This window comes from Chlorocebus sabaeus, chromosome 5 (assembly GCF_047675955.1).
Source record: "Chlorocebus sabaeus isolate Y175 chromosome 5, mChlSab1.0.hap1, whole genome shotgun sequence".
Lineage (NCBI taxonomy): Eukaryota > Metazoa > Chordata > Mammalia > Primates > Cercopithecidae > Chlorocebus > Chlorocebus sabaeus.
The window spans coordinates 86,650,247-86,663,390 of NC_132908.1; the positions used below are offsets into that span (position 1 = coordinate 86,650,247).

The 13,144-nt window shown below is 50.5% G+C and overlaps 1 protein-coding gene across 6 annotated transcripts in view; it reads left to right on the top strand.

The window, feature by feature from the left end:
• Nucleotides 1-13,144, top strand: part of DRC4 (dynein regulatory complex subunit 4) — a 31,963-nt gene that overhangs the window by 919 nt on the left and 17,900 nt on the right. For 2 of the 6 annotated variants that reach the window (XM_038008072.2, XM_038008077.2), the window contains one exon: nt 9,370-9,456. In XM_038008072.2, coding sequence (XP_037864000.1) covers nt 9,442-9,456 — 15 coding nt within the window. In that variant the 5' untranslated portion in view covers nt 9,370-9,441. Of the gene's footprint in view, nt 1-4,149; nt 4,238-9,369; nt 9,457-13,144 lie in introns of those variants that run through there. The other 4 variants (XM_038008071.2, XM_038008075.2, XM_073015685.1 and 1 more) reach the window with 4 other exon arrangements.

Consider the following 13,144-nt stretch of genomic DNA (forward strand, 5'->3'; position numbering starts at 1 on the left):
CACTGGCCTCCTCGCCACCCTGAGGGGTGCAGAGCCTTGCCTCTCGGGGAGGCAGTGGAGCAAGCTAGTGGCTGCCCTGGGAAGTGGGAACAGTGCGTGGGCGTAGACCACCCAGAGTTGTTTGGGGTGGCAGGTTGTTTTTTCTCAAAATGACCACAGCAGTAGTTCTGATCCCCTGTGTCTTCCAGAACCTTCCATTCCCATGAAGACACCCCCACCCATGCTGCTTCTCCGTCAACATTATTGGGGCTTGGGACTGCTCTGGCCAGTAGAGGGTGGCAGAAGCAATGTCATGTGACTCCCAAGGCTGGGTCTTGAGAAGCATTCAGCTCTGTGGAAAGGTTCCTCCTGGAACTAGAACTTCCTCCATGTTGTGAGGAAGCCCATGCCACATGGGAGGACACCTGTGTGTGTTACTGCTGGCGGTCCCACTGAGCTCCCCGACAGCAGCTGGCCTCAGCTGCCGAAGCGAGTGAGCCTTTGAGCTGTCCTGGGGAGGGGTGATGAGTGGGGATGAGGCCAGCTGTCCCCACTTTGTCATGGCCAAGTTGCAGATTCACGAGCAGAACAAATGTCATTGGATTAAGCTGCTGTGTTTTAGGGCTGCTTGTTACGCAGCTGTGGTAACTGTAACAGTCATCATTGTGTGTGAATGATTCCCATTTGAGAGAGGAATAAATGATACAGAGGGGTCTTGTCGAAGATTGTCCTGCTGGTAATCAATAGGCAGTCTGACTCCAGAGGACAGTGTCTATTTGTCTTTAACTTTTTATTAATAACATTAGCAAACACGAAAGTAGAGAGAATGGCACAACTGACCCACATGTACCTACCACCCAGATTCAGTGATTACTAACTCCTGGCCTGTGCTGTTGCTTCTCTGTCCTCATTCACTTCCCTCCACTGCTGGGTTATTTTGAAGCAAATTATATACACATTAGATCACTGCATTTGTAAATACTTCAATATTTATCTCTCAAAGAAAGTCCATTTGCTGGAGAATTGAGTCATGCCTATAATCCCAGCCCTTTGGGAGGCCGAGGTGGGAGGATAGCTTGAGCCCAGGAGTTTGAGACCAGTCTGGGGAACAAAGCAAGACACTATATCTTCAAAAAATAAAAATAAGAACATAAGCCAGGTACAGTGGCTTGGAGGCTGAGGTGGGAGGATCGCTTGAGCCCAGGAGTCCAAGGCTGCAGTGAGCTATGACTGTATGTCTCAAAAAGAAAACAAAAGAGAAAGTCTAGTCTTCATAAACACTCTTGTTATCCCAACATCCAGGCCTTCGCTGAGTTGATGCAGTGGCCTGAGGCAGTTTACCTGGTGGATAGTGGGCGGCAGGAAGCATCAGACATCAGACAGAGGGCAGTTGGTTTGTTTGTATTAACATTTGCTCTGAGATTTTTCAGGAAACTCAGAGCTGCACAGCTTGACACTGAATGAAAGTATCTTAAGCCATATATGTGAAGAAAAGGCTCTTTTCCAAAAATCTGAACTCAAATTCAATATGAAAAGAACAAGTTGCAGTGGGCCCTGTCGGGAGCCCAGGGAGCTGCAATTCAGGACTCCCTAAATGATTCATTCATCTCTGCAGTCCACACCGACAGACCAAGCTGTGCTCTTCGCTTGTGAAAAATGAATACCCTGTCTAGGCTATCCTGAGCTAACCCTCCTATTCTTGCCCTTTTTGCTGAAAGGAATTATTGTTAATACAGCTATTTAATTCAGGACTCTCATCCAGACTTCTGAAGCAAAAAGCCAATCAGCATGAAGCTGCTAGCATATTGGTTTTGTGAAGTAAGTGTTAAATAATAATAATAATTACCCCCACTGTGCTCTCCAGTGTCACTGTCTGACCACCTTATCCCAGGGGGAGGAGGCCCCCTCAGGCCAAGGGAGTCTGGCACAGTGACCAGCCAGACTTCACCAAGGCCTCAGGGCTTACTATAAATAAATCACGGCTTTGTACAAGCTGAGCCAGTGCAGTTCTTCCAACTGTCTGCTCTTCTCCAAGAACAATCAGGACTTGGGTGGGCAAGCAGGAAGTCTCTCATCATGATGGTTCTCAGATTCCCACCACTGTGTGGGTGCCCGAGGCCTGAGCAAGCCTAGCTCATGTGGCAGCATGAGCTGGACGGGAAGACCTAAGTCCACCAAGCCTTTCATTTCTCACCCTTTGCCCCCAGCACAACTTTCTATGACCATAGATTCTGGAATCTTCATCCCAAGACACACAGGAGAACAAGATCTGCTGCAAGACCTTTTTTTTTTTTTTTCGAGACATGGTCTCAGGTCTCACTCTGTTACCTAGGCTGGAGTGCAGTGGTGTGATCTTGGCTCACTGCAACCTCCACCTCCAGGGCTCAAACGATCATCCCACCTCAACCTCCCAAGTAGATGACCACTTTTTTTTTTTTTTTTTTGAGATGGAGTCTCGCTCTGTTGCTCAGGCTGGAGTGCAGTGGCTGGATCTCAGCTCACTGCAAGCTCCGCCTCTCGGGTTTACGCCATTCTCCTGCCTCAGCCTCCCGAGTAGCTGGGATTACAGGCGCCTGCCACCTCGCCCGGCTAGGTTTTTGTTTGTTTGTTTGTTTGTTTTTTTAGTAGAGACGGGGTTTCACTGTGTTAGCCAGGATGGTCTCGATCTCCTGACCTCGTGATCCGCCTGTCTTGGCCTCCCAAAGTGCTGGGATTACAGGCTTGAGCCACCGTGCCCAGCCGATGACCACTTTTTAAGAAGATGTTGGCCGGGCGCGGTGGCTCAAGCCTGTAATCCCAGCACTTTGGGAGGCCGAGACGGGCGGATCACAAGGTCAGAAGATCGAGACCATCCTGGCTAACACGGTGAAACCCTGTCTCTACTAAAAAAACTACAAAAAAGCTAGCCGGGTGAGGTGGCGGGCGCCTGTAGTCCCAGCTACTCGGGAGGCTGAGGCAGGAGAATGGCATGAACCCGGGAGGCGGAGCTTGCAGTGAGCTGAGATCCGACCACTGCACTCCAGCCTGGGCGACAGAGCGAGACTCCGTCTCAAAAAAAAAAAAAAAAAAAGATGATGTTGAAGATGACAGCTTACGGCCAGGTGTGGGGCTCACGTTGTGCTCCCAGCACTTTGGGAGGCTGAGGCAGGAGGATCGCTTGAGACCAGGAGTTTGAGACCATTCTGGGCCATAAAGCATGACCCCATCTCTATAAAAAACTTCTTTAAAAAAGCTGGGTGTGGTGTCTCACACCTGTAGTCCCAGCTTCTCAGGAGACTGAGGTGGGAGGATTGCTTAAGTCCAGGAGGTCGAGGCTGCAGTGAGTTGTGATCACAGCCTAGGCGACAGAAGGAGACCCTGTCTCCAAAAAAGAAAAAAAGAAAGAAGCACCTGTTTATGACAAACTCAGCCTTCTGGGTGACATAGATAGTTGTATGTAGGTAACAGGGTGGTTTCAGGGATGGCAAATTCACTTTAGAAATTGTAAAATGCCTAGCAGTCTTCAGAACAAGAGATTAGTTAGAAAAGGAAAGTGACAACTGTGTGTTTTCTCAGGGCCTGTCGGAAAGTCTCTGGTTTCTCTTCATCCCTGAGGACTGGGGAGGAGGCCTTTTCAGGAAGAGCAGTTTACTTTTGTGAAAGGGATACTTCCTGATTTCAAACATTTGGAACTAAACTGGAACCTATTTTTCTTTCCTATTGGTACGTTTTTGAGGTGTGTGTAAAGCCACCAGCGCAGCAGCTGGGAGGACCCCTCAAAGCGGGGCGGGTGGGGTGAGTGAATCCCAGCGGGTAGAGTCTTTGCCCAGATTTGAGTCTCATTTGGGTGATGTTTCAGAGCCCTGGGTGGCAGATGACCATTTATTCAACGGTCCTTCATTCACTCATCCAGCCACTCAGCACATCTTTACTGAGCACGTGCCCTGTGCTGTGCTAGGCGCTGAAGGATAGAAGTGAACGGGTCTCTCCTCATGGAGCTTAGGTTCCAGCAATAAGCAAAACATGTCCTGCAGCGAAAGGCTTCTGGGCTTCTGGGCTGCCGGCGAGATCTTCCCAACTTTCACTACCGGGTTCCTTCCTGACGCCCGTCTCTAGGGACGCACTCCCGCGGGTGGCAGGGCTGGGGCCCGGCGGAGTCTCGCGAGGACCTGGCGACTTCTCGCGGTAGCGCCCAGCGGTTGCCGGGAAACGGCGTGGCTTCCGGGGGGCGGGCGCGTTGGTCCGGGAGTCGCGGCTGGGCCTGTCCGCTGGCGTCATGGTGAGCAGGGGCTGGAGCGGGGCTGAGGTCCTCAGCAGGGGCCTGGAGACCTCGGGGCAGGGAGGCCTCGGTACACAGAGACCCTGGGAATGGGAGGACTGGAGCGCTGGGTTCCTGGAATTGAGAGCTCGGTGCTCTTGTGAGGGTCTCCGTGGGGCAAACTCAGGATGCTGCTGGCCCCGGGGCCTGCCCGCACTCGGAGCTGAGACCTGGGCTGTCCAGAGCCCTGTGCTCCCTGGGGTGGTCATAGAAAGCCCAGGACCCAGGGTCCGCAGCGCATGGTCCCCAGAAGAGTGAAAATGCGTCAAGGGGACTCCCATCCTGGAATGGGAGACTCGGTCTGTTGGATCCCTGGGACCTAGGGTTTCACCTCACAGGGGCTTTGCAGCGCACAAGGGTGCCCATTGAATAGAGCCGGGGGCAGGGATTACCCTAAGCCCTTTGGTCTCCGGAATGGAGAGCCTGGGGCACACCAGAGTGGCTAGAGATCCCTCTACACCAAGGAGGCCTGGACAGGTCCAGTGCCCTTGGAGTGCCCAGGGCACAACCTTGGGATGCAGGAACCACTGTTCCCTTGGAAAGCCTGGCAGGAGTCAGGCCCAGACCGAGAAGAGGAAGGCGGAGCTCGTGGCCTCATCAGCGCCATCTCTGTCTTTCTCGTGTAAAGGGCTCTCCCTTTGTGATACAGGAATTGTCAGTAACTCAATTTCTGGGCAGGTGTGGCAGGGTGGGTTTCAGCTGGTGGGGGAGGAAAGCTCTGGGAGCCCCACCAGGTCCCTGCAGCTGGCTGTGAAGGTCCCAAATGCTAAGTGATGCTGAACCTTCCTCTGCGGCCTTTAGGGCTTTGTGATGAGGTAGCCTTCTTGGAGTGGAGGGATTAGAAAGAGAGCAGTACATTACGAATTAAGATTTAAGTGGATGAGTTTTTTGGCCCAGGAATGGTCTTCTGAAAACAGACTGTGAAAGAAACTACCAAACTAGGCCAGGAATCTGGGCGCCGTGACTCACAGCTGTAATCCCAGCTCTTTGCTAGGCCGAGGCAGGCGGATCTTGAGGTCAAGAGATCGAGACCATCCTGGCCAACATGGTGAAATTCTGTATCTAGTAAAAATACAAAAATTAGCTGGGCGTGGTAGTGTGCGCCTGTAGTTCCAGCTACTCGGGAGGCTGAGGCAGGAGAATGGCGTGAACCTGGGAGGCGGAGCTTGCAGTGAGCTGAGATGGCACCAGTGCACTCCAGCCTGGGCGACAGAGCAAGACTATGTCTCTAACAAAACAAAAACAAAAACAAAGGCGGGGCATGGTAGCTGACACCCGTAAACCCAGCACGTTGGGAGGCCAAGGTGGGTGGATCACTTGAGGTCAGGAGGTGGAGACTAGCCTGGCCAACATGGTGAAACCCTGTCTCTACTAAAAATACAAAAAAAAAAAAAAAAGTTTCCTGAGTGTGGTGGTGTGCACCTGTAGTCCCAGCTACTTGGGAGGCTGAGGCAGGAGAATTGCTTGAACCTGGAAGGTAGAGGTTGTGTAGTGGGATTTTTTTTTTTTTTTTTTTTTTTTTTGAGACAGAGTCTTGCTTTGTCACCCAGACTGGAGTGCAGTGGCCGGGTTTTTGTATTTTTTAGTAGAGACAGGGTTTCACCGTGTTAGCCAGGATGGTCTCGATCTCCTGACCTTGTGATCCACCCGTCTCGGCCTCCCAAAGTGCTGGGATTACAGGCTTGAGCCACTGCGCCCGGCCTTGTAGTGGGATTTTTAAGGAATCAGACTGATGCAGTTCAGGAGGATATTTGTTAATTATTTAGGTGCACTGGCCCAGTCAGATTAACATCCAAAGGACTGAGCCCTGAACAAAGAGTCAAGTTACCTTTTTTTTTTTTTTTTGAGACAGAGTCTCGCTCTGTTGCCCAGGCTGAAGTGCAGTGGCACGATCTCGGCTCACTGCAAGCTCCGCCTCCCGGGTTCACACGCCATTCTCCTGCCTCAGCCTCCCGAGTAGCTGGGACTACAGGCGTACACCACCACGCCTGGCTAACATTTTGTATTTTTTTAGTAGAGATGGGGTTTCACCATGTTAGCCAGGATGGTCTCGATCTCGTGACCTTGTGATCCGCCTGCCTCGGCCTCCCAAAGTGCTGGGATTACAGGCACGAGCCACTGCACTCGGCCAAGTTACCTTTTAAGCATTTCGTGTGGCAGACGGGAGATCTGTGCAGGGGGAAGCATACTACAGACGCAAGAAGCAAAGACAGTTGTTCAGTTGAAACGTACGTTACATCATTTCTTACTTTTTAAGGAAAAACATGTTTTGCGGCTTGAGTTTATCTGCCTAGTGACCTTGCAGCTGCGCTAGAGAAACAGGGTCTTCACAATGCCTGGGAAGGGAGGAGAGATCAGGCTCACTACCACCAAAAAACAGGCAGTTACTTTTTTTTTTTTTTTTTTTAATTAATTAATTTATTTATTTTTTGAGACGGGGTCTCGCTCTGTTGCCCGGGCTGGAGTGCAGTGGCCAGATCTCAGCTTACTGCAAGCTCCGCCTCCTGGGTTTACGCCATTCTCCTGCCTCAGCCTCCTGAGTAGCTGGGACTACAGGCGCCCGCCACCTCGCCCGGCTATTTTTTTGTATCTTTTGGTAGAGATGGGGTTTCACCGTGTTAGCCAGGATGGTCTCGATCTCCTGACCTCGTGATCTGCCCGTCTCGGCCTCCCAAAGTGCTGGGATTACAGGTTTGAGCCACCGCGCCCGGCCGACAGGCAGTTACTTTTTAAAGCACTCCAGCTCTTTCTCTTTCAGGGGGAGTTGGGTTTTCTTACATACAACTGAGTTTCTGCTTACACACTTTTTAATTTCTTTTAATTCCTGTTCCAGTTGCAGTGAGCCAGGATTGTGCCACTGCACTCCAACCTGGGTGACAGAGCAAGACTCTATCTCAAAACAAACAAACAAACAAACAAAGAAACCCACTACCAAACTACTTCTATTTCTATTAGGTTGTGGGAATATGGGCCTCGGTCTGTTGGATCCTTGGACCAAGGAATATGGATGATACTTTTTCTGTTTTCTTCTCATCAGTGTTTTCTAAAATTTCCACATAATATTTTCTTTTTCTTTCTCTCTCTCTCTCTTTCTTTCCTTCCTTCCTTCCTTCCCTTTCCTTCCTTCCTTCCCTCCTTCCTTCCTTCATTCCTTCCTTCCTTCCTTTGTTCCTTCCTTCCTTCCTTCCTTCCTTCGTTCCTTCCTTCCTTCCTTCTTTCCTTCTTTCTTGTCTCGCTCTGTCGCCCAGGCTGGAGTGCAGTGATGCAATCTTGGCTCACTGCAAGCTCTGCCTGCTGGGTTCACGCCATTCTCCTGCCTCGGCCTCACGAGAAGATGGGACTGCAGGTGCCCTCCACCATGCCTGGCTAATTTTTTTGTGATTTTAGTAGAGACGGGGTTTCACCATGTTGGCCAGGCTGGTCTTGAACTCCTGACCTTAAGTGATCTGCCCACCTCGGCCTCCCAAAGTGCTGGGATTACAGGTGTGAGCCACGGCATCTGGCTCCACCTAATATTTTTACTCAAGACTAAATGAAACATAAATGAAAATAAGTAGGCCAGTTGCAGTGGCTCACACTTGTGATCCCAGCACTTTGGGAGGCCGAGGCAGGCAGATCACGAGGTCAGGAGCGTGGGACCAGTCTGGCCAACATAGTGAAACCCCGTCTCTACTAAAAATACAAAAAATTTGCCAGACGTGGTGGTGCGTGCCTGTAATCCCAGCTACTCAGGAGGCTGAGGCAGGAGAATGGCATGAACCCCGGAGGCGGATCTTGCAGTGAGCTGAGATCTGGCCGCTGCACTCCAGCCTGGGCGACAGAGCGAGACTCCGTCTCAAACAAACAACAAAAAAAGGGTGACCGAGACATGTAGACACAGAAAAGCATGGGCTGAAGACTATTGGGAGTAGCAAAGTCAGCAGGATAGAATATGGAAATTTGGTATCTGCTTGAGTGCTCTGTAAATGGGTGGCCAGACAGAACTGCTCCTGGTGTTACGCTGGTTTCAGCAACTTCCACAAGGAGGTGGGGTTGGAAGGTTCTCTCCCAACCTTGTCAAAGTTGCTAAAAGCACGCACGACGCCATGCGCAGTTCCGTCTGGCAGCCCATTACAGAGCTCTCGTGGTGGGTGCTGTCCGCCCAGGCTTTCTTGACCAGGCTTCTCTGAAGCAATTTTCTCTTTGGAAGGAAGGAAACTTCTGGTTGTCACAACCACTTGCGGTTATGGAGGCTTTTCTCCCTGCGCTTACTGAGTGGTGTCTTGCAGGTCTTTTCCATGGTGGTTACCAAGTATTGCTGCCAGCATGGTAGTGTTTGGCAGTGTGGTATTGAGGCTCTTCCCTCGGAGCCCAAGGACGTTTTACATGCACAGCAGAGGTCTTTACTATTACCAAGAAGTGAGTGGGTTTGGAATGGGTTCCCCGTCTCTTAGTTTTTGGAGACAGGGTCTCGTTCTACTGCCCAGGCTGGAGTGCAGTGGCGCCACCATAGCTCACTGCAGCCTTAAACTTCTAGGCTCAAGTGATCCTCCTGCCTTGGCCTCCCAAAGTGCTGGGATGATACATGTGAGCCACTGTGCCTGGTCACCATATACCAAGGAATGAGTGGGTTTGGAGTGGGTTCCCTCTCTTTACTTTTTTTTTTTAAGGTACAATTTTCTTTTCTTTCTTTCTTTCTTTTTTTTTTCTTTTTGAGACGGAGTCTCGCTTTGTCGCCCAGGCTGGAGTGCAATGGTGTGATCTTGGCTGACTGCAACCTCTGCCTCCCGGGTTCAAGCGAGTCTTCTGCCTCAGCCTCCCGAGTAACTGGGACTACAGGCACCTGCCACCACGCCCGGCTAGGTTTCCTCTCTTTTCTAGAAGGAATGTTCTCCTTCTCGAAAGGAAGGTTTCTCCTTTGTGCTCCTCCAAATGCAACAGCAGGATGTGTGTGTGGTTAAGGGCGGGAACACTCAGGGCAGTGATGTGCTCCAGGCGAGCAGAAGGGCAAGCGGTTCCAGAGCCTTTTCTACCACATGTCCCTGGAGCACATCAGAGCCCGGAAGGGGAAGCTGTTAGGGTCTCTCTTACTGACTCTACGATCTCCACCCAAGGCGCCCAAAAAGAAAGGGAAGAAAGGCAAAGCCAAAGGCACCCTGATTGTGGATGGGCTTGCTCCAGAGGACATGAGCAAGGAGCAGGTGAGCAGAGCGGGCTGTGGCCCAGTCCCTGGGTCGCGTGGGTGGGCGTCACGCAGGGCACCTGCATGAACCTCTCGTGGCTGCACCATTTGTCCATCTCGCCATGTGGATCCTCCGTTCTGTCCAAGCCAGAACACCCGCCCCCTGTGGCCCGTGATTCCCATCAGCGGCAGAGCTTTCGGGTACACTGTGTCTTTTCAAAAAGGCAATGAGGCCGTTAAAGAACTTTGTAATAGGCCGGGCGCGGTGGCTCACGCCTGTTATCGCAGCACTCTGGGAGGCCGAGACGGGCAGATCACAGGGTCAGAAGATTGAGACCATCCTGGCTAACACGGTGAAACCCCGTCTCTACTAAAAATACAAAAAAATTAGCCGGGCGCGGTGGCGGGTGCCTGTAGTCCCAGCTACTCGGGAGGCTGAGGCAGGAGAATGGTGTGAACCTGGGAGGTGGAGCTTGCAGTGAGCCGTGATCGCACCGCTGCACTCCAGCCCGGGCGACAGAGCGAGACTCCATCTCAAAAAAAAAAAAGACCTTTGTAATAGGGCGGTAGGAATGTGGAAGGACATGTTTTTCTGATCTAAAAGCTATTTTTAATTTCATGTATTCTCCTTCAGTCTTACCCTTTTTTGCACCTGATGTGTATGGACTTATCATAGTACACATACTTAGCATTCTCCTTTATTTTATTTGCCATTAAACATTATCTCAAAAAAGGAAGTTTCTAAAGGAAAGATGATTTACTTAAAATCACATCTGAATCTGATTAATCATTCGTTGTTTTTGATAAAAGTCCCAACAAGGAGTCACAGCATCAGGGCTGCCTTTTTCTTGTTGCTTATTTTGGGGAGGAGGTGATGTTTTTATAGTTTCTTTGTAGGAGTTAGTTTAAGTCCCTTCTTCATTTGGATGTAGTTAAGGGCTACGGAACATAATTATATAATTACAATTTTACCTAAGAGGCTCCTGAAGACGGCAGTGTCTGGCAAGCACGGTGCGCCCTCCGGCCTCTGCCCTGATGGACGACTGCCCGTGGGCACCTGACATGGGACATGAAGACTGTGTCAGCTCGGTGTTATTGTTAATCTTACCTTCTTTAGATAGTTGTAAGATAAAAAATCAATACGAAGGAGACTGAAAGAGTCACATGACCCGAAGTGGGAGCTGGGTAGAGGTCCTTGAACAATGGTAAAGAATGGCTTTCCTTTTTTTTTTTTTTTTTTTTTTTTTTTTTGAGGCGGAGTCTTGCTCTGTCGCCCAGGCTGGAGTGCAGTGGCGCAATCTCGGCTCACGGCAAGCTCCGCCTCCTGGGTTCACGCCATTCTCCTGCCTCAGCCTCCCGAGTAGCTGGGACTATAGGCGCCCGCCACCTCGCCCGGCTAATTTTTTTGTATTTTTAGTAGAGATGGGGTTTCACCGTGTTAGCCAGGATGGTCTCGATCTCCTGACCTCGTGATCCACCCACCTCGGCCTCCCAAAGTGCTGGGATTACAGGCTTGAGCCACCGCGCCCGGCAAGAATGGCTTTATTTGACATGCAGGAAACCATTGGCAGTTTAAGCCAGTGGCTAAGCGGAGAGGTGATGGGGTCAGGTTTGTGTTCTGGAAAGATGTGTGGAGCTGCTGGGTGGAGAACGGATTGAACACTGTGTTGTCCCATCGTGTGAGCTGCTGCCCGTCTCCCTGTTTGCTTCCCATTCCTGTGGAGACAGGCCTTGTGGGGCAGTGGCCATGCAGTCTGCTGGGCAGGCCCTTGCACTGTACATTGCACATGGAGCCACAGACTCAGAGGGCTTCTTCAGGGGTCCAGGCAGGTGGGGAGGGATGGGGGTGGCCTGGAGACTCCTGCCCCGCAGCAGACGACAGTTTTCGTCAGTTCACTGCAGATTGCCCTGTGGGCCTAGGACTTCAGTGCTGCTTTTTTCTGGTTTTCCAAGAGAAGGTGGAAATCTAGATATTTCTAAGAAATCTGAATATTGAGTGATGGCAAAATCTCAACACCGTGTGAGCCAAACAGACCGGCCAGAAACCCTGGCTCAGGCTCCGCACAGGAGACACTACAGGCCGGTGACGTGGAGACGTTTGTCACTGTGCTGAGGCGCTGCTTGGATTCGGGGGCGCTGTGCCTCCCTCATGTGGACCTAGCCCCCCGCCCGGCATCCTCAGCTCAGAACCCCTCCTGCTGCTCCTTCTTGATTGGTCGTTGTCTTGTCTTCTTTTGAGGTGAGAAGTGTGGTTTCCCTGTGGGGAGTGTGGTGTTGAGAAAGAAAAAGGCTTACAGTAAGTGACCCGGGGCTGTGCCCAAAAAGTAACTGATTCTGACGGAGTCTTGCTGTGTCGCTCAGGCTGGAGTGCAGTGGCGTGATCTCAGCTCACTGCGCGAACCTGCCTTCCGGGTTCACACCATTCTGCTGCCTCGGCCTGCCCGGTAGCTGGGACTACAGGCACCCGCCACCACGCCCGGCTAATTTTTTTATATTTTTAGTAGAGACGGGGTTTCACCGTGTTAGCCAGGATGGTCTCGATCTCCTGACCTCGTGATCTGCCCGCCTTGGCCTCCCAAAGTGCTGGGATTATAGGCGTGAGCCACGGTGCCTGGCAGTAAACTGATTCTTAAGGGAAATGAGCTCCCAAGAAAGCTGGAAGCCTGTCCTACTTTTTTTTTTTTTCTATTTGCAGATTCGCAGTTGAACCCTCTTGAGGGTCAGGAGTCTGCTGGTTTTGTGTGTTTTTTGCTTAACAGTATATCTTTAGAGGTGAATTTTTTTCATTTAGCATTATCATATGAATTTGTTTAAATGCTGCTACATCATTTGCCTGTATATGTTTTGTGTTAATGTGATATTTCTCCTAGTTGATATGTTCTAATTTGCCAACCATTTCCATATTTATTTATTTATTTTTTTAGAGACAGGGTCCTGCTCTGTCACCCAGGTGGAGTGCAGTGATGTGATCATGGCTCACTGCAGCCTCGACCTCCCAGGTTCAAGCAATCCTCCTATCTCAGTCTTCTGAGTAGCTGGGACTATAGGCACATGCCACCACTGCTGGCTAATTTTTTTTTTTTTTTTGTAGTGACGGGGTTTTGCCATGTTGCCTGGGCTGGTCAACTCTGGGGCTCAAAAGATCCTCCCACTTTGGCCTCCCAGAGTGGCGGGAGCCACCATGCCTGGCTGTTTGTGTATTTTTTGAGACAGAATCTCACTCTGTCACCCAGGCTTGAGTGTAGTGGCATGATCGTAATTAACTGCAGCCTCAGCCTCCTGAGTTTAAGTGACTCTCCCACCTCAGCTTTCCCAGTAGCTGAGACTATAGGTGCCATCATGCCTGGTGAATTCAAAAAAAATTTTGCAGAGATGAGGACTTGCTATGTTGCCCAAGCTGGTCTTAGACTCCTGGGCTCAAGGGATCCTTCCACCTCGGCCTCCCAGAGTGCTGGGGTTACAGGCGAGAGCCACTGTGCCTCACTCATTTCCCTGTTTAAACTGGTCTTAGATTATTTCCTTTTCGATATTTTTGCTGTTGTAATAATGGTGTGGGTAATATCTTGGAGCAAGATGTTCTTATATTTCTTTTGAGAAATTTCTTAGGCATAAATTCTCAGGAATGGATGAAAGGATATAGTTATTTTATGATTATTGGTCAAATTGAAGAGAATTCTTCCATTTGCTGAATGTATTCTGTCTCTGGA